This window comes from Colletotrichum paranaense, assembly GCF_030867605.1.
Source record: "Colletotrichum paranaense strain IMI 384185 chromosome Unknown Scaffold_9.1, whole genome shotgun sequence".
Taxonomy (NCBI): Eukaryota; Fungi; Ascomycota; class Sordariomycetes; order Glomerellales; family Glomerellaceae; genus Colletotrichum; species Colletotrichum paranaense.
The window spans coordinates 1,003,239-1,029,292 of NW_026848967.1; the positions used below are offsets into that span (position 1 = coordinate 1,003,239).

The 26,054-nt window shown below is 50.9% G+C and overlaps 10 protein-coding genes across 10 annotated transcripts; 6 read left to right on the forward strand and 4 right to left on the reverse strand.

Moving 5' to 3' along the window:
• Positions 1-679: 679 nt before the first annotated feature.
• On the forward strand, positions 680-2,529 carry CPAR01_11079 (uncharacterized protein; the record flags this gene model as incomplete). The annotated part of the gene is made up of 5 exons (XM_060495338.1): positions 680-734; positions 856-943; positions 1,000-1,158; positions 1,219-1,516; positions 1,585-2,529. The coding sequence occupies 5 exons, from the start codon at positions 680-682 to the stop codon at positions 2,527-2,529; spliced, it is 1,545 nt and encodes a 514-aa protein (XP_060345686.1).
• A 379-nt stretch (positions 2,530-2,908) lies between these two features.
• CPAR01_11080 (carboxymuconolactone decarboxylase) lies at positions 2,909-3,517 on the forward strand (the record flags this gene model as incomplete). The annotated part of the gene is made up of 3 exons (XM_060495339.1): positions 2,909-3,060; positions 3,124-3,185; positions 3,270-3,517. 3 exons carry the CDS (start codon positions 2,909-2,911, stop codon positions 3,515-3,517), a joined length of 462 nt encoding a protein of 153 aa, XP_060345687.1.
• A 57-nt stretch (positions 3,518-3,574) lies between these two features.
• On the reverse strand, positions 3,575-4,740 carry CPAR01_11081 (uncharacterized protein; the record flags this gene model as incomplete). Its single annotated transcript, XM_060495340.1, has 3 exons — positions 3,575-4,097; positions 4,168-4,463; positions 4,558-4,740. 3 exons carry the CDS (start codon positions 4,738-4,740, stop codon positions 3,575-3,577), a joined length of 1,002 nt encoding a protein of 333 aa, XP_060345688.1.
• A 1,100-nt stretch (positions 4,741-5,840) lies between these two features.
• CPAR01_11082 (PAF acetylhydrolase) lies at positions 5,841-7,027 on the forward strand (the record flags this gene model as incomplete). The annotated part of the gene is made up of 2 exons (XM_060495341.1): positions 5,841-6,413; positions 6,467-7,027. 2 exons carry the CDS (start codon positions 5,841-5,843, stop codon positions 7,025-7,027), a joined length of 1,134 nt encoding a protein of 377 aa, XP_060345689.1.
• Positions 7,028-7,296: 269 nt separating this feature from the next.
• Positions 7,297-8,214, reverse strand: CPAR01_11083 (uncharacterized protein; the record flags this gene model as incomplete). Its single annotated transcript, XM_060495342.1, has 1 exon — positions 7,297-8,214. One exon carries the CDS (start codon positions 8,212-8,214, stop codon positions 7,297-7,299), a length of 918 nt encoding a protein of 305 aa, XP_060345690.1.
• Positions 8,215-9,330: 1,116 nt separating this feature from the next.
• Positions 9,331-10,170, reverse strand: CPAR01_11084 (uncharacterized protein; the record flags this gene model as incomplete). Its single annotated transcript, XM_060495343.1, has 2 exons — positions 9,331-9,465; positions 9,526-10,170. The coding sequence occupies 2 exons, from the start codon at positions 10,168-10,170 to the stop codon at positions 9,331-9,333; spliced, it is 780 nt and encodes a 259-aa protein (XP_060345691.1).
• A 4,402-nt stretch (positions 10,171-14,572) lies between these two features.
• Positions 14,573-17,039, forward strand: CPAR01_11085 (uncharacterized protein; the record flags this gene model as incomplete). The annotated part of the gene is made up of 4 exons (XM_060495344.1): positions 14,573-16,027; positions 16,098-16,112; positions 16,168-16,404; positions 16,470-17,039. The coding sequence occupies 4 exons, from the start codon at positions 14,573-14,575 to the stop codon at positions 17,037-17,039; spliced, it is 2,277 nt and encodes a 758-aa protein (XP_060345692.1).
• A 3,206-nt stretch (positions 17,040-20,245) lies between these two features.
• Positions 20,246-21,136, forward strand: CPAR01_11086 (ribose 5-phosphate isomerase A; the record flags this gene model as incomplete). The annotated part of the gene is made up of 2 exons (XM_060495345.1): positions 20,246-20,639; positions 20,694-21,136. The coding sequence occupies 2 exons, from the start codon at positions 20,246-20,248 to the stop codon at positions 21,134-21,136; spliced, it is 837 nt and encodes a 278-aa protein (XP_060345693.1).
• Positions 21,137-21,569: 433 nt separating this feature from the next.
• CPAR01_11087 (FAD binding domain-containing protein) lies at positions 21,570-23,183 on the reverse strand (the record flags this gene model as incomplete). Its single annotated transcript, XM_060495346.1, has 2 exons — positions 21,570-22,053; positions 22,111-23,183. 2 exons carry the CDS (start codon positions 23,181-23,183, stop codon positions 21,570-21,572), a joined length of 1,557 nt encoding a protein of 518 aa, XP_060345694.1.
• A 775-nt stretch (positions 23,184-23,958) lies between these two features.
• On the forward strand, positions 23,959-25,475 carry CPAR01_11088 (uncharacterized protein; the record flags this gene model as incomplete). The annotated part of the gene is made up of 5 exons (XM_060495347.1): positions 23,959-23,994; positions 24,179-24,494; positions 24,571-24,732; positions 24,782-24,874; positions 24,934-25,475. 5 exons carry the CDS (start codon positions 23,959-23,961, stop codon positions 25,473-25,475), a joined length of 1,149 nt encoding a protein of 382 aa, XP_060345695.1.
• Positions 25,476-26,054: the final 579 nt, after the last annotated feature.

Consider the following 26,054-nt stretch of genomic DNA (forward strand, 5'->3'; position numbering starts at 1 on the left):
AGCAGCTTCGAAACGAGAGACCTCGATTTTGGTCTTATGAGCAATATTAGGCGAGGAGGTAGTTGGAAACTGGTAATCCCAAGGCCGGTCTGTCGAAAACATTGGTTGGCTATCACTAAACTTGTTGAGCGGGAGCTATTAGTCCGAGAGTCCCAGTTTTAATCGGCGAGACGGAGCGCTCAATCAAACGAGATAGCGGCATCCGGGTCGGCCCGGCTGGGAGACACCACGCTTCGGTCCTCTCGCTTTCGGCTTAGATAGAAGCTTTCAAGACCTCTCTGCATAAACTCAGCTGAGATATCATTCTGGATACAAGCAATTTGACTTTCGAAAGGCAAGGTTCAGACCTCTTGATTTAATTGTTATCTTGATTCTTCGCAATGCCGAACATAACATCCGATTCTTCACGTGACGCAGCGATGGTGAAATCGCTTCTGAGGATGGCGACAGATGGCGAATACATCCGATCAACCCAGTTTCCAACCAAAACCCCTCTTAACGTCTGATAGATGACAAATGGATCTGACCTGACTCGATTGCGAAGTTCATTTCCTTCTGAACTCTTGTGCCTTAAATACTTTGTACACCGTAAATGTGCTTGTGAGACCGCTTTGACTGACAAACGGATTGAGCCATTCCTCGTAATTTGTTGGTCTGAGCTTTGAGACGCACTGTCATAATGGGAGGCGAACGGAAGATCAAGTCTGTAGCCATTATTGGCGCGGGGGCTGCGGGTAAGTATCTCTTGGGCCACGCATGGCAGCTCTCCGGATGCAAAGATGCAAGCCGCCGGCAAATCATCCGCTGCAAGCACTTAGATGAAATTAGTGGCTAATTGTCTCCGATATCGACTAGGTGCTGTTACCGCTGCAGCTTTCAAAGCGGAAGACTACTTTGAAAGAATCCAGGTATTCGAAAGAAGAGAGTCCGCGGGCGGAACATGGTACTAGTTCTTTTTTTGTTCTCATTCCGACCATTGTGACTGACTCCATCTTTTAGGATCTACGATCCAAGCCCGTCAGAGCTACCTCCACTTCAACCCGGGAGCCTCCCGCCCGATGTCGATCCCGCAGTGGAGATCCCGGGCAAGCTTCCCCAGGTCAAGCCCCATAGTCAACGAGAACGCTACTCACAGACTCCGATCTACCACTCTTTGACGTAAGTATTGCTGAACCTTCCCATGATATGCGTAAGAGAGCTGCTGATGACATCCTGAAGTACCAATGTCCCTGACATTGCGATGTCATTTTCGGATTCCAGGTTCGCTTACGGACCATTTGCGCCGCATTGGATTCCACGACAATACATTGAGAACTACTTTTCCCTGCACAAGACCGACTCAATCCTGGTACTCAACACCACAGTTGAGGATGTGACAAGAATTCCGGCCAAAGACAGGCCCGAGCAGTGGAGGTTAACTCTGCGCAAGTTTGACGCTGCGCGTAACGTCGACGTTTGGTGGCAAGAGGTGTTTGATGCAGTAGTTTTCGCCAACGGCCACTACTCGGTACCCTATGTGAGTACAGCCTTTTATGAATCTGTAACCCGCTTATTCGAATCTGGATTAACATAGTATGCTTTCAGGTTCCTCACGTCAAGGGTCTGGACGAGTACATCAAGAAATTTCCGGGCCGCGTCGTGCACTCCAAGACCTACCGCACCCCACAACCTTACACCGGAAAGAAAATTGTTACCATCGGAAACTCTGCATCTGGCCATGATGTGACAGAAGAACTGGTTCAGACAGTCCGAACCCCCGTTTATCAGTCCCGGAGGTCCAAGTCCCGCTGGGATGGCGACGAACCGCCTCCGGGCATCGCTTGGAAACCGATTATCAAGGAGTTTCGTCTCGACGGGCGTGTAATTTTTGAAGACGACTCATACCTCGACGATGTCGATCACATCATCTACTGCACAGGCTATAAACCCTCCTACCCCTTCTGGAACTCGGAAGCCAATGGAGGAAGAGCCTTGTACGATTATAAAAGTGGGAAGCTTATCAAGACTTTCTGGCATACCTTCTTCCAGGATTTCCAGACGTTGGGGATTGTTGGTATGCCAAGGGTTCTCACGTTCAGGAGTTTTGAGTATCAGGCCATCGCATTGGCAAGAGTGTTTTCTGGCAGAGAGTCCGTTGCATTGCCGTCCCTTGAGGAACAGGAGCGATGGGAGAGGGAAAGGGAAGAGCTCGTCGAGAAGGAAGGCAGAAAGTTCCACGACATTGCCTGGGAAACTGGCGAGACGTTTGAGTGGCTCAACTGGTTGTTCCGTGTCGCCGGTCTTCCGACGCTAAGGGGCAAGGGGCGGACGCCGCCTGTACTTTCCGAGGAGCTAATTTGGGCGGTCGAGCATCTGAGGAAATATCCCGAGCCTGGGAACCCGGATAATGATGATGAGAATCAGCGGAACCACAAAGGAGCGCAGATTCCGGGTCTTCACGAGGAAAGTCATCAACAAGACGAGCAAGGACATAAGGGAAAGTGGAAGCTGGCTCAGAGGCCAAAGAAGGACCTACTGGAGTTTATTTAAGCTGGTTTAGTAAGATCTTAGATGTGCCGAATACAGTAACGATGCTAGAGATGCAAATCTGAGACTTGAGCAGCTATCGAATGCAGCAGACGGGATAACGCGGGATAGCCCTCACACTTCGTGCGGGTTATCGGGGTAGTGCGGGGTGTGGGCTTTTCCCCCGGTTGCGGATCGATTCGGCGCCATCGGCCATTTTTATCACCTTAAGCTCGGATGTGACCCCTCAATTGGTTCCGCAGCTCTACCGAACACGGATGATGAGTTGTTCCTTGTGAAACGGGGAGAGATATTAGTATTATTCGGTCTCATGCTTTTCTGTAGCACTGGTCTTTGAACCTTCACCCGTTTCCGACGTTTTCCTGCAAACCCCAGAGCAAAGATGTCGTCCGAAAATAGCAGAAAGCTGCGCGCTGAACTGTTTGAAGCTGGTCTGAAGAACCGGCGCGAAGTCGTTGGAGAGGGCTATGTCGAGACCGCGATGCGCAATGGCTCTAGCGAATTCGCCTTTGCTCAACAAGAGCTGATTACGGAGTAAGAATCTCGATATCGACCAATGCATTGAGCGTAATTTCAATCTAAGATCAATCGAAATAGGTGGGCTTGGGGAAACATATGGTCGCGTCCTGGCCTGGAACGCAAGCAGCGAAGCCTGCTAAGTAAGTTAATTCGAGCTGGGCCCTGCCGCAATTGTGCATGGCATGCATGTAGGTGGTATGCCCTCGAGCTAACGCCTACACCAGACATCGGCATGCTCATTGCTCTGAAGAGCTGGGCTGAATTTGGAATCCATATCCGAGGGGCGATCAGAAATGGGCTGACAGAGCTTGAAATCCGCGAGGCGATTCTCCAAGCAACGGTTTATTGTGGTGCGCCAGCGGGTGTTCAGGCTATGAAGGTCGCAGACGAAATCATCAAAGACATGATTGAGAAGGGGGAGCACCAAAGGCAATTGTCAGAAGTCTCACCGAACTACAAGAAACCCGAGTAGATCACAAACCAAGCTTGCGATCTCGACACGGCGTACCAAGATGGGAATCAACATTATTCAGCTGTCTAAGGGTGTTTGAATGGGACTTAAAGACCACAACTCGTCGAGTTCGACCAACATCGCATCGGCAACAGCAAATTGCTTTTTGACTTCGAGCAGACACTCGGTCACGGCCTGCCGCTGGGAATGTTCTCGGGACCTTGCCCCTGCTACTCGTAGTGGGAAAAGGTGCAGAAGCGGCGATAGAGTAGAGGATCGAAGCGCTTCCCTGGTTGTCTGCAAGATGTCTTCAACATGCTTCACTATCTCATCTCGGCTTAGCACTGGTACCGCAACGGTCATTGCCTGCCAGTGATGTAGGTCGTAGTCATAGTTTCCAGAGAGATATATGCTTGTTGCCGAGTAGTAACTCATTGCGAGAAGCATCTCATTGTGTTGGGCAGATGAAAATGATGCATCAAGCTTCCAAGTCTCAAGTGCATCGCGAAGATAGAAGCCCTCTGTGGCAAGTTCTAGCGCATCGATGGATGGGACCTCAACTCCGGGGAAGCTGGCGTAAGTTCTAATGAATTGGCCCGTACTGGAGTTGTATATCAGCATTAGCTCTTTAACGCACATCACACGAAGAAACAAAAAGCGGTCAAACTTACCGTGCTCTAAGCCTGGAGCATAACACAATCATGTTCAGGATATCATCTACAGAAACCCGACTTTGAATTTTTGCCTCTTCCGATAAATTCTGTGTTACCTTCATCCACTCTGGTGCTGCCAGGAAGCTGGACTGGTTGAATATTATGCTTCTACAGACTTCAAAAGTTCGTGCCTGTATGAAGAACTTTCGCATTGTTCCCGAGGTGCATGCTGACGGCCCGCTGGCGATGAGAGCCTGAGATGTGCCGAAGACCATGTGCTGTAGCCACTTCTGGCCAGAGGCGTCTTGAAGCAACTTTTGCCAATGTTAGCTCGTTGTCTTGCTATCAAAAAAATCTCGAGGCTAAGTACACAAGAGCATCCGGATAGGTTTGTTGAGCTTTACGAACCTCGAATAGCCCTAGGAAAAAGGTTGACCAGAGAATGCTATCTTTCCGTGCCAATGTGGAGTCTAAGACAGCTCCTCGGAGAGAGGTTATGGACTGCAAGTAATGCTCAAGCGCAAAACGCAGACTATTGTGGCAGCCTGATGCGCCAAGGATATTTGCTTGCATAGCACCCAGAGCCAACATTGCGTCCAGCAGATGGTTATGTGGGCCTCTTCCTGTTTGGCCGCAAGTCTTGGCTAATTGTTGAACGTCTGCTACGTATTCAGGCCCTTGACCGGTGAAGCTGTTCTTGCGTATAAAAATATCAAAATAAAAGATGTAATTAATGGTCTCATCCGAGAGCGGCGGGACAGGTCGTTGCGTGACAGGCGTTGCGAAAGACTTGGCCGTGAAGAGCTTCCCCTTGGCTAGCCGGATTGTAGCTCCGTTGCTCGGAGCCGACACTACCGGAAATATACATTCAATGCAGCGTTTCTGGCATTGAGCACATGGGATTGAACCGGAACACTTCGATCGTAGAGAATTAGGAGACCATAATTCGAAGAAGCCTAATTGCTTGCGGCAATAGCAATAGCAAAGACAGGGGTGGATTGCCGTACCTTCGAGTGGCTGGTAGCGCACGGTGCGCAGCGAGAACGTCTAGTCCGACGGTCGAACGGCCCAAGATGCATCTTTGTTTTGCCAGAATACCATGAGAGGCCTGTGATTTTCGTATGGCCCAAAGTCTTTGTTACTCGCCGCAAAATTTGCGAGAATAGTCATCACAGAGAGAGTGTGTATACGAAAGGTTCGCGCAAGTTGTGTAAGATGTTGAGATCGTCGGGGAGTGGATCAGGACCCCGAACTCACCAAACCCAAAGCGGAAGCAATTGAGCGACGCTAAGCAAGAATCTCCAGTAAAACGGGGTAGTATAGCCAATTGAATAACAGGCAACATCTAAGCTGAGGTGGTGCCTAGAGAGATGGGGGCCAAAGCCTCGAGTTGTCTTCAAAGTTCCGACTCAAGTTATGGCGCAGCTACTCTCTTTTTTCCATCTTTTCACATTGCCCGGCCTAATTAGACTTGTCTCAAATGGGAAGCAACCACGCGAGAGGGTTTTCGAGTGTAATAATGGGCAGGACAAAGTGACAATGGATGAGTATAAGATGCATCGTCTTTCTCATTCTGTTTCATCTTTCTCAACTCAGACAAGCACTATCTCTCTTGATTATATTATATCTGACGCACCGAAAACCTAATCAAACCTTTCGCTACCACTTTCTAGCCTTTAACTTCTGGCATCATGATCCCAGCGTTGATCATAGGCGTTCTCGCCTCAGCGACTCAGGCGATTCTCGTCAACGGACCAACTGGACCTTACGCGGTTTCCATGTCGGTGGAAGCCCTGACCGATGACAGCAGGCTTGACCCTTACGCCCCAGTCAATAACACGCACTCACGACGAGTTATGACTTCGACTTTCATGCCCGTTGAGAAGGCAAAAAACTCCTGTGAGGGCATGGAAAGAGTGCCATACATGACGCCCCTCGTGGCCGCGGCCTACGATCAGCTGGGCGTCGCTGTCGGCCTACCCAACGGCACCTTCTCTTCATTCGAGATGGAGTTTTGCCAGCCTAGAGCACGTTCATGCAGGCGTCCTCCTTCGAACTTTCCGCTGGTGCTATTCTCCCCTGGCTGGGGCAACCCACGCCTCCTCTACGGCGCGATGGCTCGCGAGGTGGCCAGTTATGGCTTTGCTGTCGTTACGATCGACCACCCTTACGACCCTTCTTTTGTTGAGTTTCCTGATGGAACCGTGTATCAGGCTGTGAGTCTCGACACCGACAATACTACACAGTTGGAATCTCTCACCCAGGTTAGTTGTACCCCGAGTAGTCCGTAGCCGACGTGTAGCTGACAGAATTCCAGGTTCGAGCTGACGATGTCTCCTTTGTGCTCTCACATCTTCAAAAGAACCCCATTAATGGCGTCAACCTCAAGCGCACGATTATGTTTGGCCACTCTTTGGGGGGCGCTACGGCGGCGGCTGCAATGTTGCAAGATTCGCGCATCTTAGGTGGCATCAATTTGGACGGCAAGCTTCTCGATCCCGTACTCAACGCAGGTCTCAGTCGGCCCTTTACTCTCGTTGGCCGGCCGGGACACTCGACCGATGATCCGACCTGGGACGTCTTCTTTCCCGCTCTGCGAGGCTCAAAAGCTCTCCTGACTGTCAGCAACACCACGCACGGGGCGTTCACAGATTTCCCCAACCTCATTTCTTCACTGAACCTTACTTTGCCTGAAGAAGCACGCTCTTTGTTAGAGAGCGAACTTGGGACTCTCGAGTTTGGCAGGATTGGAAAGGTCGTTGCTGGAATCGTTGGGGCTTTTGCTGATTTGGTGTTGCATAAGCGGGTTAAGTCTGTCTTCACTAAGGCGGGTGATCCTGCTTTTCCGGAGGTTGTGGGAACCAGCATCAACGTCTAATTTCGATCAGACTTGAGTGCATAATTGTTGAAATGCCTTCAGACTAATATCATGACGGAGGATACTTGAAAGCTCTATCGATACATTGTGGCTGAACTCGATGCCTCGAGAGCTGAATTGCAAAGAGGGGGATAATAACATATTTGTCTTTTCTTTTTGTATTATTAATAATAGACTTGTTAGAAATTCCCTTTCACCTGTAATAGCGGTGTACACATAATGAAGTTTTCGTGGCTTTGGCCAAACGAGCGAGGCAAAGATGTATGCCATTACTGATGTAGGTACGTTCCCATCTTAGCCAAACCGGCATTCTCTCCAACCTCTCCAATGCACCTCTTCAGCATGCGATGGAAAAGTTCGAGTCCTTCGCTGCTGACCTTCTCTTCGCGACAGCCTCTCAAAATCGTCTCGAGCCCCTTGATCTGCATCGAAGCTGGATTCCCAAAGTTTTCTTCCCACGTTCCCTCGTCCAGAGATTGGGCAACATCGGACAGATGGGATAAGAAAGTCGAAAGCAGAGGCAATACGATCTTTTCCATCGGTTCCTTGGTTGTCGAGGGTTTGACGTTACTCTTTCCCGGCTTTTGGCGTTTGAGCAGGTTGAGAGCAACGATACCACCGGTGAAGGTTCCATACAAGGCAGCTAGGGCTGCGAGATCCCATAAGCTTGCTGCTCCAGAATCCTCAGAGATGTAGTGGACTTGTCCCAACGGCTCCAGACAACGCCGAGATATCTTGCCGAACTCGCCCTCGCTCTCGCCGCTGAAAAACATTGAAGCGTGTTCGGTGCCTACCAAGGCCGGCGTCACCATGATGGCACCGTCAAAATACGCAGTGACTCCGTTCTTCTTCAGGAATGTCTCCATGTCGCGAGCTTCCTTGGGAGTTCCAGTTGTGATATTGATGACCGAGACTGAGCGTTCTCCTTCGCCTAAGGGAAGAGCACGTGCGAGGACATCCATGATGTTGTCGTAGGTTGAGACGCACAATACAACTACGTTGCTGTTTTGAATAGCTGCTTGGATGTCTGTCTCAAGAACGGCGCCTTGTTCGACGAGCTCGTTGAGAGATGGCCGTTGATGGTTTCGGTTCCACATGGTGACGGTCAGTCCAGCTTTCACCCAGACTTTCACCATTGCGGCGCCGATGTTGCCGACTCCAATGAGCGTGATATCCGTCTTGGACATTTCTATGGCTGTAGTTTCAGTCTGAATTTTGCGGTTTGGCTTGCTCAAATGGAAACAATGTGTCGTCTTCAAACAAGGGCTGGTATTGGTAAGGCGTGAGAGGACACTTGACGACAGAATGGGGCTCGGGAGGCTTTTGTGTCATCTAAAAGGTAAAATAATGTCAACTATGAGTTCTATCGGAAGTCTCGTCCGATATGCTTAGAAACTTACCGTATGTAATGTTGCATTACATCGGAATCTCTTTCGGTGCTACGGACCTCGCGGGCTCCGAGAATGCAGGTAAGAAGCATGATATTTAATCTTCAATAACTAAATTAATACTTACTTAGTGTATACGGCAATACTTTGGAAATTGGACCTTGTTCTAGAGCTGTTGCGAATGAGGCCTTGAAATTCCTCCATCCTAGGGCTTTTCGACAAACCTCAAACAGCTCAACGACGTGCACAGCTGGTAAACAGATATGCAATACGGTTTGATACAAATAATATCGAGACCATGATCAGTGGTACTTAGAGCTAGTCTGTATGCGGGTGTGCTTCGTTTTCGTTCATGGTTCACCGACATCCGGCATTTGGTTGAGCATCGACGACGCGGGAGCCGAGGGATGCGCCGAACCATGACGGCGTAGAGATTTTCAATCGTATCGCTAGAGAGAGCTGAATCTACAGCAAGGTGAGTATTGCTTCAATTCCGTTGGCGGAGTCCGCTTGCGGAGTTTGTTGCCCGGTTAGAAATGGCATTTTTACCTTGTCATGTACGGAAATAGACAGGGAGCCTTCGGGATTCGACTTCCGATAGAATTTCTGGATCGATATCTTAGCTAGCTGTGTTTTCTCGAAACCTTGTCATGGAATGATTGCAGTCCCTATGCTAGAGACTCGGTATTCTAATCAGAAGGTAATGAATGGCTGCATTAGGCATCAAATACTAGTAATCTATCTATTATAGGGCTCCCATCCTAGGATGAGTCCAGTAGCTCTTATGCTATTCCCCGAAGACTCCATGAAAACACAACGCTTAACCCCTGGTTCATGAATCGTATAACGAATGGTAGAGGCCGCTAAGCCGTTTTGCCAATGCATTTAAATAATCTTGCCCGAAATCGAAGAAACTTAACACTCCATGCAGCAAGTAGAGCAGCTGGACTCTGGTGAGGCAGCCTGCGATTCCCTCTTCTTGGTCTGACGGCACCTCCTTGGGAAGAGGTTATTTCTCAACCTCTGATGAATCTTCTTGTAGTGCTCTCTCTATTGTTGTAGATTAGCTTGTGTTTCAATGGGGTTATAATAAGAATGGGCTGAACGAACCATATTGTCTTTCCGGCTGAAGATGCGATCACAGTCCGGATGCATGCACCTCACAGCAGGCTTGTGAGAGCCCATGTGCCGTTGAAAGTCCTTGCGCGTCGCAAAACCAACGCCCGCTTGCTGGCATCTCTTTTCGGTGCAGAAGAAGTACTTTGCATGGCCCCGGAAGTGCTTTCTGAGATCGCACGCGCGCAGGAACACACGCGAGGAGCAGCAACCTGAGTAGCGGCAGCGCCAGTTGCCGGCGACGTCGAGATAACCCATTTGGTGAAGATCTGCCGGGCCCCAGCTCTCGGGCTGCACCTCTTGTGGGGGTGACCGTGGCGAGACTGGTCCGCTGCTGGTGCTAGGTGGTGATGCGAAGTCCAAAGGCTCACTGGGGATGGGCGAGAAGTCTGAGCGGGGGGAGGATGCGGTGAATGGGGTGTTGATGGTTGCGTAGTCGGTGTCCAAGGAGAGTGGAGAAGCGTTGTTCATGAGAGGCATTGATGTTTGGTATGCCGGGAATGAGTATGGATAAAAGAAATTCTCCGTGCCCTCTGATGCGGGGAAAGGAATGAACTGAGAATCGAATGTGTACACTGGACTGTTGCCCTCGACACTGGGGAAGAAGGTGTAAGATGTCTCCTCGAGATAGGAATCCATGGCGCCTGATACCTGCAGACAAAGAGTATGTTGTTGGAGTTGAAGAGTTGTAGTTGCGAGTGGTTGATGCTTTCGCAAAGTATCTTGATGTGAGCTTGAGACACAGAAGAAAGGAGCTTGGCGAGAACTGGATCGACGACGACGTTTATGTATCTCACGATCACAGATTCTCCAGATTCTCAAATCACCAATGCACACCTTATGCAAGTCATATAAACACGGTAGTATAGCTCGATTCGGGATGCAACGTCGGCGGCCCCAAACGCCGGGTGCTGTTTGCGCAGTCTTCCGTCCAAGACGGACGAGGAGCGTTAGCGGCCTTACGGCGGTGGAATCATGAGATGGGAAAGTGAGAAGCGTGCAACTTGCAAGGCCCCTAGTCGGCATTTGCGTTAGACTTTGACAACCTCAGCAGATCTATCCCCAATTTAGGGACAACCAACCGACTGTTTCAATTGTCAGCCATTTGACATCGGCGTTAGACAGCGTTCCTGAGTGTTCTTGCCAAGGATCTCGTGGCACGAACAGTTGGGGAAATGAGCGGGGGTCGGAAGGAAAGGTGTGCTTCCGCAAGAATGCGATTCGCTAGTCAGCCGTTGTGGAAGCATGTTACAGCGTCAGATCGCCTGGAGATCACGAAGAGCACAGCCGCGTTGACCAGGGGCACACATATAGGAGTGCGAACCTATATGTGAAGAGTTGTGTTCGTTCCCCCGGGACGGGATGCCACCGTCTTTCATCAGCGCTGACTGAACTTAGCAGAAGGCATTAATCGATATCTGATCCCTAATTTTGTCGACACCTGGCTGGGGGATGCTGTCATGCCGCGTTTATTTGCTGGGGGGTTCAGCCGCTGTTATATCTGGAGCCCCTCCGCTCAGACTTCTCAAGTTGATTGCGATTGGCTCTTGCGATTCTGTCAACGTGAACTCTAAAGTCCAGGAAGCGCAGAGTTCCGAGATGGCTTCTGGGTAGCCAATCGGTATCCCGCAAATTTTGACAACTCGCTTGTCTCTGGGATAACCCTCTGATGCTCTCCAGTTTCCGAGATGACAGCTGGATTACAACGCAAGCCTGCCCACCAAACCGCCAAGTCATAAACACAGTAACCCAAGATGACCCCTCTCAACCCCCCTTGTCTCTTCTGACACTTGAACGTCAATCCTCGTAAGGCTAGACGACAGGCCGTCAACCGTCAATGTCTTTAAACGGATAATAGTGGGGTCCTGTCACTGTTCGTGAAATGCGATTCGCTCATGAGAATCGCCCTCAGCCACCACCACTGCATCAGTCGAGACGTCTGGCGGCAACTCCTCCTCTGCCTACCCGACTGGATTTTCGCCCTTCCTTGTTATGATCGCCGTGGCTCATCAACGTCACTTTCGTCGATGATCTAGGCCCCCCTTCGAAACGGATCATTCTTACCATAAACAATGCAATCAAGACAAGGGCGGCTACGGCGTTTGCACCATCCGCGCCGACTCTCATCCACATGCAGACCACCTGGTTCCATGAGAGTGGCTGGACCGCGAATCATCGGTCATCATGGAGGCCTCTCTTCTAGAAAAAACCTGATTGGGCTTACCTCGATGTTTTGGAGCCTGCTTCCATGAGAGGCAGTAATTCTGCTTTCTCAGGGACGGGTTCGACGATCATGGTTTCGAACGTCATTCTGCAATGTGATTCCCCCAATTTCGGTGCTGATTCGGCCGTGTCTCACCTTTGTCTTCTCCGAGTCGTTGTTTATCTGCGTCTCTGCCAAGGTGCTGCACATTACAGCACTTGTATTGCACCCTGATGATGGAAACAGGTGCCAAGCAGAACGGCCTCAAAGGGACCCGTGGTTGATGCAGCTCAAGACGCAGCCGCTCATCTTGTAGGGCTAAGAAAATCTCTGAATCGAAATCCGGTAGAGTCAGAAGTGGTCATAGTCGATCTTTGGTTGAGTCAGTGTGCCATGGCTCGGTGCGCTAGCAGATCTCACCTTGACTCACCGTGCAACAACGTTGACAAGAAGTCAATCTGAACCTAGATCTTCAGATTGAGTTACATAGCAAATTGGTAGGCGCTAGCTGCGCACCGCTCAATCGTGAATGAACCCGGGGGAACGGCAAAGCTTAAGTATTCTGGAGTGCAAATTCACAACGCCCCTTTTCAATGTTCAAGGGATACTAGTCTTGTGTAAGTGACCGGAGCCGGTGGGACAACATAACCCCAAAAACGATGCGACGTGTCATTCAATGTCAAGGTCCCTGTGTCAATGACCATTGACGCTAGAGAACCTGCCATCGTATGCCATGGATGCAACCGGTTGACGACCATTTTCGGGTTATGGACCGAGATTCGCAGATTCGTTGGATGATATTTAGAGCGGTTCGTCTCGATGAAGAAATCCATCTAAGCTCTGATTTCGTATCCATCATCTCAGATAAGAGGCCTCCTTTATGTCAGTAAGAACATGGGGATCGAAACATTGACAACGGATGCGGAAAGACGTTGCCGGAAGAGACAGGACGACGGGGAGCCAGAGCTTGAGCCAGAGCAAAAGGCCCTTTGGTATGCCTTTCTTCTCAGCTAGACTCTGGTAGCCTAATAGATGGTCAAACCTGCCCCTTATTCTATTAGTAGTACTTGAACGTATTGATATTGTAGCTGCGGGGCTTCATTGGCTTCGTGTTTCCAATAGGCAAGATTAATAATCTCTAGGTCGAAGTCAAAGTTGTTTGACAACGTCAAGCATAGAGATCCCCGTCAAGGATGATACCATTGTTTAACTTACCAAACGAACGCCAGCTAGGTTCCAGGCAGACATCATATGCCGGCTCCCACCCCAGCAATCTAATAGCCAATGACCATCGCTCATGGGCTAGCCAAAGGCTCAGTGAATTGACCTACTCGGCCGTATGAGATCCGAGCCAATCATTTTCAGAGGGATAAGAAGAGTACCTCAAGATGCCTCTGCCTTGAGATTTATGTCAGCAATGTGGCTGTGTATACATGTCATGGTTCGATCTGTGGTTCACGCTCCCGCAGATTAGGAACCCGCAACATTTGAAACGAAAGCGTTACACAAGCACCGCCTCATGGAGTTCTATGGCCTTCACTAGTCCCTTCCAAATTTTACTTCACTGAAATGTCATCGCTGAATAAGGCCCGCAAGAACCGTGAACCTGAGGAAGACCGTCTGTCCACCGGAATAGTATACTCAATTTGGGCTTTGTGAACAAAGTATGGTCTATAGAGGCAGTCAGAAGTCATAACTCGATACAAGTCCAAGTTGTCATTTGCTACACTTGAGAAGGCTAGTGATTGAGTACTGATTCAACCCCGAGGATGGTCATGTGTTCCTGTCTACCTGATCTTAGCCAGTGGTAGTGAAGTTACTTCCACAAGAGGACTGGCCACAAGCCAGAAGATCTATGTAAGATGGAGTGTACATGTAGTTCAAGAACGGGAAGTGAGACGGTTGACTAACTAGCTAAAATGTTCTAGTAGAGGAATACCATATATACAAAAGAGTAAAGCTGAATGAAACGGAAGAAAGGCACTCACATTAGAATCCACACCAGTATTCGGAGTTGAGCAGCGCAGCCCTCAATCAACCCAGACTCCAGCTTCATTGGAGAATTCATTTGCTGAATTTCTCGACTGCCTCGCACACAGTTTGATCTGACTCATCCACCGAGACGGGCGTTCCCCGTGCTGATGACAGGGACAAGATTGGAGGTGCTTAGAGAGGACTTGACATGGTTATCTTTCTTCTGCTGGCTTGACTAACCGACGAAGTTATTATGATACTAAGGCTCTACATATCGAACGAGAGGAGGGATGAAGGGAAAACAGGTGGTGTTAACGTACCATTAGTTTTTTGCCTTCATAAAAAAAACGTAAAAATGTACTATCGCTATTCCGCAGTTGCTGAGATAAAGGTATCGATAGCTTCCGACCGAACTCTTCGCGGCTCGGTCGGCTATAGGCTTTAAATTCCTACCAGACTGCTTGGGCATACCTAGTGGGGCTGTGGATCACCTTACAATGTGCCCTGATGTGCGTCTGCCCGCGAATCTTTCCTTGTTGGTTGAATTGACTGTATGCTTCCTTCTTATTTACTGCATGAGAGGAACTATCGAGTTCAGCTCCTGCAAATAAATGTATGCAGTCACACCACAATGTCCACCACGATTCGATATCGCCAGCGAATCAAAAGATGTCGAACAAGGCTGACTCAAACCAACGTAGCCATCCAATCCACACTCGCATTCTTTGCCTCTCAAACGGGTGCCTCATTGGGGCTGCCTGGTTCCATAGCGAGCGTGCATGTCTCAGGTTTCTGCAATGTCCTACTAAATTGGCAAGCCGAAGGGGGCACCCGGACGTATGAGAAGTCAACATCATGACATCGATGCCGCTTTGTTTCGGGCTTCCTCATGGGAGTCGGGCCATTCGCAGAGGGTCTATCGAATTGAGATGCTTTCTGATAAAATTGTCGGTAGTTCCTTCATTTGCTCTGCATTTTTCAGGAAAACCACAGATTTTGCCTGCTCATGATTACGTTGCATCCGCCACCATCGTTTCTATTTCAACAAAGCTCAGTATGGCGGACATCAAGTCAAGTGTCGTTGACACGGGCAACAGATTGCCAGATTCCCCCAAACTGGGGGAGGCGCGAAATCTGGACCCAATTGATGAGCTCTTCGAAGCCATTCAGAATAACAACACGGACAAAATGCGAAGGATCATCAAGAAGAACCGTTATGTTTTGAATAAGCAGAACGACCCGGGCAAAACCGAGAATACCTTGAGACCACAGCAGCTACTCGCAGCAGAGGCGCTTGGAAACCTCATGACCCAGGATGTCCTTAGGTATCGGCAAGACAAATCCATCACGGTTGATGAATACGGAAAGCAATGTCCTCTCCATGTAGCTTGTCTTTTTGGGGGTCTTGACACAGTGAAGATTCTATTGGAACAAACCGAGATCGTTGTCAATGTCCAGAACGGCGCCAAAGAATCTCCGCTGGGGATCGCGTGTAGAGCCGCAAATCTTGATATCGCCACACTGCTCGTCAAGAAGTTCTCTGAGACCATTGAAGTACACCATGCAGACGACGTCGGAAACACACCAATCTCCTATCTCGCAGGTCGCGGTATATACCCTCTGTGGTCTGAAGATCCCTCACACGACAAGCTGAAGGCACTCGTTCCAGCGATGTTGCGAGCTTCTGGGTCCGAAGAATACGGCCGTTTATGTTTAGAAGAGGCATGTCGCGAGGGCAACATTCCATTGCTGCAGGTCTTGGTCAACAGCGCGAAGAATTCTATCAACAAGGGTGATACAGATGGTTGGACTCCTTTACATTTCGCCATCTTATACGGGGAGGGAGAAGCTGTCCGAATCCTTCTTGACCACGGTGCCGATCCTGGAACAGGTGCTAAGGAATCAGATCTAATGCAGCCACTGCAGCTCGCCCTTACATTCGGAGCAGAGACTATAGCAGACATGATTCGGGAAAAGCTGCTGACCAAATTGTTGGAAAATCCGAGAAGTTCACTGCAGCATTCTTCACATGTCGATCCTCTTGACTACTTCATGGCTCAGACCTGGCGGGGGAACACCAAGCCGACCAAACCGGCAAACGAGGAATCAAATGACGAACCGAAAATCGAAATGAAAGGGGAGGCGAACGACGCACCAGACAACGAACTTAACCGGCAACTGGATGAGTCACCAAAAAAGCCAGAGGGGTATATTGAGAGCGTTCCCATGCGAGACGTTCTGGGAAACCCTCAGATGACAAGCTTGGAAAGAGACCATACTGCGACGAAAATGAAGTGGTATCATCTCCCAGCAAATAATGTGAGTATTTGAGACCTTATCTTCTCAAGTAATTATCGTCGACATCTCGCGGCTAATGATAATGATTTAGTGGCATTGGGCAAAGGTACCTCGACCAAATTACACAGGCGACGCAATACCTCGCCCTACCTTATGTACAGCATACTGATGACTACGGACAGGACCTATGTCTAAAGTGCCTTGGCGATGAGGCCGATGATACATTCAAAGAGGTCATGAAGTGCTTTCAGGCCACATTCGAATCGACAGGACAAGTTCCTCCCCTTTGCGAGCATAGCTATACGGAAATCAAGGATGTGAATTGGAGTTCAAGAGGACAATCAAACATCAGCGAAAAGGCGATCGAAGAGAGACAGCCCCGGAACATGCTGATAGTGGTAAGTCCAAAGACTTGGGTGGACCAGTTATGTTGACTTCCAATCTGCTAAACGATCATTCGCAGCTTCCTGTGATTGATGTCGACTACCTCGCGGGTTTCCAGAAAGTCGAACATGGTCAGCAATCTCCTGACTTTTCCCAATTAGTCAATATGTCGCCCAACAAAAAACACATTCCCGGTATGAGGGCCCTGTACGGACAAGAGAACAAGGGCGAGTACAAGGGCCAACAGGGGGCTGTGCATTATCCGCGGACTTTGGATCATTACTACCACACCGACCTGAGCGAAGGCCAGCAGAGCCAATTGAATAAGGAGCAGGTCTTCACCCGGTACTTGAAGGCACAAGCCTCCAAACCAACTGAAAGAAGTCAGCGTCAAAGTTCAGATACAATGGGTCCACGTTTTTCTCTGTCTTGGCCTCTACATCTTTTCAATACACCGACGAACCGACCTGATGCAAGAAATCATATAGGTATTCAACCGGACGTGGAAAGACAAGAATGCGTGCAAGAGGATCATTCTGGGCAGCCAAAGAAGCCTAGTCTGACGCTATCATCAGCTGAGGAGAGAGAGTCCCCTCATAGCATACTTGTAGTTTCGCAGCTTTGGATCATCAAACTGGACAGTGAGTAACCGCTTGTGGCAGAGCCAATTTTCTTTCATTTTTCCGGCGATTTCTAATGCCACGCGAGTGCAAAGGCATACAGTTGTTGCCAAGAACTACGTGTACTAATACGATTATGGGACGAAGACCTGCTTATCACTTTATTCCCCCAACGTTGGAATCCCTCCAAAAAGGCTCAGGACCATCTATCAGTCGGACTTGAGAAGCTTGTCAAAGCCAGTATCAGGATCAAGAGTATTTCCGATGTTGCCGAACCTGACCCGAGACAGCTCTGCCACGACATGGTGAAGACAGCTGTACAATACCGACCCTTGATTGAGATCAAGGGTAAGCGTATACCGTATACGGAGGTATTCTCGAAAGAGGTGTTGCGCATCGTGAGTTCGAATTTCCATCAATTCCAGTATTTGAGCTATCCTCCTTTAAATTGCTGATACAGTAGAGTCACGCCATTAGTCGCGAGAAGTAGATGGTCACTATGATACCTTCAAGGATTCTCTCGGAACATCTGATAAAGTCTTTGGCGAGCTCTCGACCAAGGTCACTAGTTGTCTGATGTACATCAACGATGTGTTACACGAGCTCGAAATAATAAAAGATGTTTTCGAGCAACGATGGAGTGTTTGGGAGAGCATACACGAAATGACTGGAAAGAACCGTCCTTGCAAATGGGGAATCAAGGACTGCCAAACCAAGGATGCTCGGAATTCATTTGATATCGTTGCACGAAAACTCAATGAGGACGCTAAGAATGTGCAGAGAAAGGTATTGACATCCGCCAGAGTTCTTATGCTTTACTAGAGAAGGCTGACCGACTTTCTTTGAAGACGAAAGAACTCATAGGCCTTCTTCACGGGCAGGCCAGTACGGAGACCTCTCTACACTCGTCGAGGCAGGCTAGTTTGCTTGCTGTCTTTACCGTTTTGACAGTGTTGTTTGTAAGTGGTTGATCTCGCCGGACGAGACCCTGCTTTTTCAATGCTATTGATATACTCACGCAACACAGTCGCCGATCTCTGTTGTTTTAGCGCTCCTAGCACTGCAGATTGACTCCTTCACCCCGAATGCATGGTCAGGATGGCAGGTTATCACAGGTTCTGGTATGTGACTTAGCCTCGCGGAGCATGCCTGTTGCTGACCTTGTTCGAAGTTGCCAGTGTGGTGGTGACAGGTGCTATCTGTCTCTGTTGGTGGGGACGAGAAAGAAGTTACTCTAATCCGAGGGCAGCTTGGGTGGGAGTCTGGCAAACGCGTTGAAAAGACAAAAGATGTCGAATGGTCAGAGACTACATTGTCTCCGTATCAGACGGTTCACCTTTCCTCAGAACTCCTGTCTGAGATGGAAGTTGCTTGCAATGTGGACAGGTTCACTTAGATCATCGGTCTTTATCTTTCTCATCGGGTGCTGGATGGCGTCAGTACTTTGGTAGTTGGTTTTCTACAACACTGGTCTCTTCGTCAAAATTCTAGTTTGGTATATGTATTGGATTTAAGACGATATCAATATAGAAAGTTGAGGAATGAATTGATACGTTATTCGTCACTAGCCTAAGTGGCAATGTACTGACACCATTCAGCATCTCATGGGATAGGGTTCAAGGAAGGGCCGACTACAGCGTCTACTAGTAAGACGAGAAGCGAAACCGTGGCAGCAGAAGCTCTCGGCCCCATACTTCCTCATGTCACGACAGGATTAGGTGAAGCCGACACCTGATGCTGTCTCGAGATGTTTGTCTTATCAAGCCCATAATATGTAGTCGGTATCTTGCTCCTCACTCATTAAGCTTGGTGTTAATAATTGCCTCTAGCTCAAGGGGTTTAATCGAGTTCTAATCGTTTATCGATGTTGATGTTGCCTCCTTATCCTCGATCCACAGCCTAAGACTCTGTTGGAACTTGGGTGACCATTTGACAAATCAATGTTCCCGATGACTTACATTTCAGCTTTTGAAAGCCAAGTCGCTGAAAGATGTTTCGAGGAAGGGTACAAGATAGGTGATGTTTTCATCTTGAAGAGAGCTGATGGTGCGGTTTGCACCGGCAGTCAGTTGACAATGGACTTGTGATCTTATCATTGGAAATAATATCCTCGATAAAACACGAGTTCGCTGACGAGGCGGGTCAGATTCATTGAACGCAGTTCCCTAAACCGCAAATGCACATTGAGACCCATCCACATCCCCTCAGAATATCAGCCAGTCTCCATACTTGAGCAAAATGACGTCGTCCAGCATGGAACCCTTTTACTACCCGCGAAGACCGCAAGGGTAGTTCCTTGAGAAGGATCCTCCTAATCTCCTATGAAAGGTACAGACTTTTTTTCCTCCTTCTCCACCGGCAATTCTCCACCAGGACGCACACCGGTGGGACTCCCGGCTTCCCCTCCGAGGTCTTGCCGTCTCGGTCTGATTCGGCGGACCCGGTTCTGACTTCTGAGACGATCAACGGCGGGCGTTGAGTCGGTGCTGCGTGGAGGAGAAGAACAGACGTCCCTGGAAATCACCGTTGAGTACGTCATTATGTGGAGAGGGTGAAAAAAAGAAGTGGTTCCTGAATTCTTGTGGTGCATTGACATCTGATGGATTGTGCCCCGCGCTCGGTGAAGGAGGGGTCTTCACCGAGGCTCACCTCGGGATCAACCATCTTATTTTGCGGCTCTCGCCTTGGTGACCGCGAAAGACATCAATCGGATACCAGAGAATTCAATGCCTCTCAATGGTTAAGGTTACAATCGACCGAACACAATAATCCTATGCCAGCCGCAAATACCTCTTTGTCCAAGTCTATCTTTCAATACGGCTCCAAAACACCTCCCATCCGGGACCAGCCGTCGCCAGCCGGAGATCTGAACCCACTCTCCCCGTCCCGCGTCACGATTCAGGTTCCTGAGTAAGCCCGGACAGCCGCAAGAGACGCAACTTTATGGCTCATCCCACTACAACACCACCACCTCATCCCGACTCCCGCCTCGCCCTCGCCTTCCATGTCCCTGACTAGCATCAGCACAAGTAGAAGACTTATAAGATCAAAAGTCTCGTCACTCCACTTCCTCTCCTCCTCATCCACCACCTCACGCCCCTTCTCACACCTCACCACCAAGACTCATCCCCTCCTCACCCTCACGCCATCCCGCACAGCCAAAACCACCACACCATCAACCTTAACCTCATCCTCCCTCCACCTCCCCCGCCGCGCCCTCACAACCACACCCACAATGTCCCTCGTCGAACAAGCCAAAAAGGCAGCCGCCTACCGCGCCGTAGACGAACACCTCGCCCCGGGCGCCCGCTACGTCGGCATCGGCTCCGGCAGCACAGTCGTCTACGTCGTCGACGCCATCGCCGCCAAGGGTCCCGCGTTCTACGGCGACATGACCTTCTTCCCGACGGGCAGCCAGTCAAAGGGCCTCATCCGCGCCGCCGGATTGCGCCTGTGCAACCTCGACGACAGGCCCCTCGGCCCGGACGGCAAGCTCGTCGCCATCGACGTCGCGTTTGACGGCGCCGACGAGGTGGACGCCGAGCTTAACTGCATCAAGGGCGGCGGCGCGTGTCTGTTCCAGGAGAAGCTTGTTGCTATCGCTGCGAAGAAGTTTGTCGTTGTCGCTGGTGAGTTTCCCCCCGGCAGGAAGACCTGAGAATTGAGCTGATTAAATATCCCAGATTACCGCAAGCTCTCCGCGAGACTGCTCACAAACTGGAAGGCAATCCCCATCGAAGTCCTCCCCATGTCCGCCCCCGACGTGCTGGACAGACTCACGGCCCTCGGCGCCGTCAAGCCCGCCGTGCGGCCCGGCGCCCCCGGCAAAGCCGGCGAAGTCGTCACCGACAACGGCATGTGGCTCATCGACGCGCCCTTCCCGCAGCTCTTGCTTTCTTCAGACGTCTCCGACGGCAGTACCCGGAACGCCAGCGGCGCGTGGGAGGTTTCCGCGCTGGCCAAGGAGCTGCTCATGATCCCCGGCATCGTCGAGATTGGCATCTTCCACGGCCTCAACGGCGTCGAGGCCGCTGCGGCTGGCAAGGTTGGGTTGGCGCAGAAGCCGGTTGCTGCGTACTTTGGTATGGAGGATGGTAGTGTCAAGGTTACGGGCGGCTCTTCATAGACTTTCCTTTTGTGCTGCCGGGTGTGGGTGTACAGATTGGAGTTGCAAAGAGATAGAAAGGGGGAAGGGCGCATTTTGCATTTCATAGCGAGATTGGAATACCTACAAAAGTTGAATTTTTGTTTTCCAGGAACAGCTTTATCATCGTTTCGCTGATTGCATGGTTGTACTGCGATGTCTCTGCTGATATCTGCTCCAGGATTTGTATCGACAGGAGAAAGGAGGCGGCTAACTGGATGATCCAGTATTGTTACTCCAAAGTATGCCGGTTCTCGTGGAAGCGTCGAATTCGCTTTATGGAGGTCGGATCACAAACACGTACACATCAGTTTTCAAGGTTGGTCATCATGCTCAAATTAAGTACACATTACTATAAACATTATTCTCAGATGATTAGTGGAAAGTAACAGCAACCGTCAGAGTCAGACAAAGATCAAGCGTCAAGGACCTTCCAGCCCCCGACCAAGAGGTTTGTGTAAATCCTCAACGGGTCATACTTGGCGCGAATAGCCTTGAGCTTCGCCAGGTTCGCCGCCGGGTAACTCTGGAAGATCTTCTGCCCCTGTCCCGCATCGTTCAAGTACAAATACCCGCCTGCGACGCCCTTGCCCACTAACCCGGCCTCGATCTCCGCCGTAACGCTGTCAGCAAAGGCCTTCACCGCGGCGTCGTCCTTGGCGTCTTGCCACGTCAGGTTCTCGACGACCCAAAAGTACGGCGCCTTGGACGGGTCCACGCCCTGGGGATTGCCGCCCTTGGCGACGCCCTGCTGGATGAACTCCTTGGTGATGGGCTGGAAGGTGACGGAGGCCGACAGGCCGACGATGCTGGTGAGGCTGGCGCTGGTGGCTGTGAGGAAGGTGTCGTGGACGTAGTCTACTGCGTCGCGGTTGACTACAAGGGACATGACGCGGAATCTTGAAGAGGGTTAGTGAGTTGGCAAGATAACAGCTCGAGGGGTTGAGACGACTCACTCTTGTCGGAGACCGGTGGGTTGGAGTGCGTCAACGGCAGTCACATAATCGGCGAGAGGCTGCAGGGCATAGGAATCGGCCACAGGCGTCAGGGCAGGAGACGTAAAATTCTCGAACGCAGTCGCGGGCGCGGTCTTGGAGTCGTAGAACCGGGCAGCCGCGTACGCGGTGATGTTGTACGAAGGATAGGTGAGGATGGTGGGAATAATGGCGGCTTTGCCATCCGCGGAACCGAACTTGCCAAAGTTGTAGACGGCGTCGAGGTACTTGGCGCTGTCCGTCTGCGCGTACTGCGAGATTCCTACCCATACCTTAGGCGACACAAAGGTCTTGAGGTCGAAGCGAGTGACAATAGCAAAGGAGTTACCGCCGCCCTTGAGGGCCCAGAAGAGGTCCGAGTAGGCATTGGTAGCGGTGGCCTCGACGACTAAGCCGCTGGAGAGCACGGCCTGGTACCGAACAACGTTGTCGGCTGCGAAGCCGTACTGGTTGGAGTAGAAGGATATTCCGCCCCCAAGAAGCAGACCGGGGACGCCAACACCCCCAATACGGCCTCCGACGACTGCTAGGCCGGAAGGCGCGAGGTAGGAGTAGACATCTCTCCACCTGTAGCCAGCACCAACAGATACAGTGGACTTGTCGCTGGAGAGAGCCAGAGTGGTCAGGTTGGACGTTGACAGCAGGACGCCAGATGATCCGATGCTGTTGTATCCCACAACTGGCATATGACCTCCGCTGCGGACGGCGAACTTGGTCAAGCTCAAAGTCAGTGTAGTAACAGCAAAAGACACCTGCTGGGCATTCTGTGGGACAAAGACGCAAGCTGGTGTGTTGTACTCTGTTGCGGACCAGTACTGCGTCTGCGTCTCGTAGGTGTAACCATCGGAGCCGGAGTAAAAGGTCTGCTTGGGGTAGCGGGAGTTGAGCAGTCCACAGGCGATCTTCTCTGAACCTGGAAGGCTGGCTACGACGGCCGAATTGGTGGCGGCGTCGGCGATGCTCTCAGCCGCAACGACGAGGGGGTTTGTGACGACAGCCAGCAAGCTGGCGACGAGGGATGCGGCGCGAACCATGGTTGTTGACTAAGGCAACTTGGCAGGAGTCAGTCAGAGAAGCGATGAACCACGACGAAACGTGGAGGAGGTCTGGATGCAGGAGGAAAGTCAAGCATTCTTCTATCGCGGGATTCCGGGTTTCGAACCCAGTTTCGTAGCGATGGGAAGTATATTAAAATTGGGAGGAATTCGCCCCCCAGGGGATCCCATGAAGCTGCAGAAATATCGTTAGCGAAGGATGGAGGGGATCATGCAAGTTGGTTGAGGTCTGCTATCGAGTGCAGTAGTGTCATGATTTGACGACTCTCTCATTGGCAGGTCGGTAGCATCCTCGCAGACGCGAGATGAGGTGCTGCCGTTGGTGGCGAGCCCCCCGTCGATACCCAAATACCCTTGTTCAACCCCACGTCGTCCGAATCCCGACTCGGGCTAGCATGTCCGTTGACACGAGCGAGAAAGAGCACAAAAGATATTGCCCTGCTCGAATGGCGCAAACCTAGCCGGTGATCCCGCAGGTGAGTGACGAGAATCCCTTCCATCCTTCTGTCAACCCGCATGGGCAGGATGCGTCTCGGCGTAGCGCCCCTGATCCAGCAGGTCGGTTCGGGGGCGCAAAGGCAAAAGGCAAAAGGCAAAAAAGAGAAAAAAGCAATGTGAATGCGTTCTTTTAATGCCCTCGTGTGGCCACTTTTCCGATGCTCAGCTGCTGTGCCACTGTCGAACCTCTGCGTAAAACCAATATCCGACCCAGAGACGCAAACCGACATCGTCCGGTAGACGAACGACTCGCAATATGGCGACTCCGGTGCTCGGCTACACTGAGATGATGGTAAGCAGCAAACCGACCCGCCCGTGCCGCCCCGCCCCCCGCTTACTCGGAGTCCGGCACGGCCGGGGCAACGTCTCCGTTTGTCGATCTCTGATCCGTGCCTCGGTCGTAACCGTCGCATTGGCCATGCTAACCTATATCGGTCCGTTATCTGTTAGCTAACGCGATATCTTATGTCTGACAGATACTCATCTGGGTCATGTGGGGAGCCGCCTTTGGGATGACCGTCTTCCGAGGCACCTTCCAATGGATCCTCCAGCGGCGCCTCTTTGCCGACGACTACTTCATCATCGCAGGACTCGTGACTCTAACGGCCTTGACCGCAGTCATCACTTGCATGCTGCCGCAGTTCTACCTCGCCGGCGAGTATACCAAGGCGGCTGCCAAAGATCCTATGACACCCGTGCCTTTAGGGCCCGATGAGTTCATCGCCAGGACGATTGCATCTCTCAAGTTGATGTTCTGTCAGATGCTGCTGTTCTGGACGACACTGTGGGCCGGTATGTCTCTTCCTCTCTAGTTTTCACAAATGGATACGGTGGTGAACAACACTGACTGTCTTCATGTGATCAACAGCAAAGTTCTCCATTCTCTTCTTCGTACGAAGGCTGGTCACCGGACTGCCCAAATACATTCGCGCCTGGTGGATGTGCTTCGGTGCGGTCCTGGTGCTGTATCTAGCATGCATGTTTTCAAATTTCTTGACATGCACACCGTTGACGAAATATTGGAGTGCGAGTACGTTTTCGCGAACCCTAGACCGTTGGTTAAATAATTAACGCTGCAGGATCAGCCGGGTGCAGTGCGCCAGAAGACCTAGTAAGAGCTGATGCATCCATCAAGTTCGCGACTAGCGCAGATGTTGCGGCAGATATTCTCAGTACGTGACGGATCCAAAGCTGTAGTAAGCCTCCCATGTTACTTACACAATGCAAACAGTCATGATCCTGCCTCTCAACCTCCTGCGCAAGCTGAGCACCTCCCCATCCCACAAGTTCGGCCTAGCCATCCTCTTCTCCCTCGGCGGCATCATCGTAGCCTTCGCCATCGCGCGGCTCGCACAGGTGACGAAAGCCACAGGCGACGCAGCAAAGGACCCGACGACGGTGGCCAACGGGCCGGTGCTCCTGAGCATGTGGAGCCACATCGAGTCGTCCGTCAGCATCATCGTCGCCACGCTCCCCGCCTTCCGCTTCCTCCTCAGCAAGAACAGAAACGCGACGAGGAAGACGACGGCAAAGTACGTGGGTCCCACGATTGGGGGCTCGGGCGGCATGTCGCTGCGGTCGAGGAAGTGGCAGAAGGGTGCGGTACGGCTGGAAGGCGAGAGCGACGGCCGTGTCTCTTCGGCGCAGGACAGCGAGACGGAGCTGCAGCCGGTGAGGGGGATACAGAAGGATTTCGAGTACAAGGTTGAGCAGTTGCCTACTGACTCGTCTGCGGGGGAGACGAGGCGGAAGACTCGGGAGTTGTTTGCATGAAGAGGAATTGAGGTGTGCTAGAATGGAAACTCAAGGATCCGCTCGTGCAATCTGAAGGAAGAACGAATGCGTGCGAGGGGTAAGAAGACCTGACTTAAGCATACCCGAAGAAGTATATTCGCACTTTCCTTCGTCGCTTCATCGCTACATCGCTCCATCGCCCCCGTTGTACTATTGCCGTTGTTCTTGTCATACCTTGCTCCTACGTCTGCCGTGCGTATTTATCACCTTGCTACAGCCGACCCTTGCCTTGCACAACGTATCTAGGTGAGAACGACTCGACTATCCATTCTAGCCTCCATCCAGAATGGAACATGAATCATCGCCGAGCGGAATCACGATGATGGCGCACCGGCAGACTTAATCATCGATTCACACAGTCGCAAGAATTCATGTTGACACATGTCGTGCGTTGACAACGGAAATTTGACATTATCTTCGTAAAACACAAGAGTTGGGTGGCCCTAATTAAGCACCCTCGTAGATAGACCAAAAGTCCTCCTTCTCCCCCTAAATGCAACCAAAACGCCATGGCCCGTCTGCCTATTATCAGATTCTATAAGACTTTCCTACACAGTC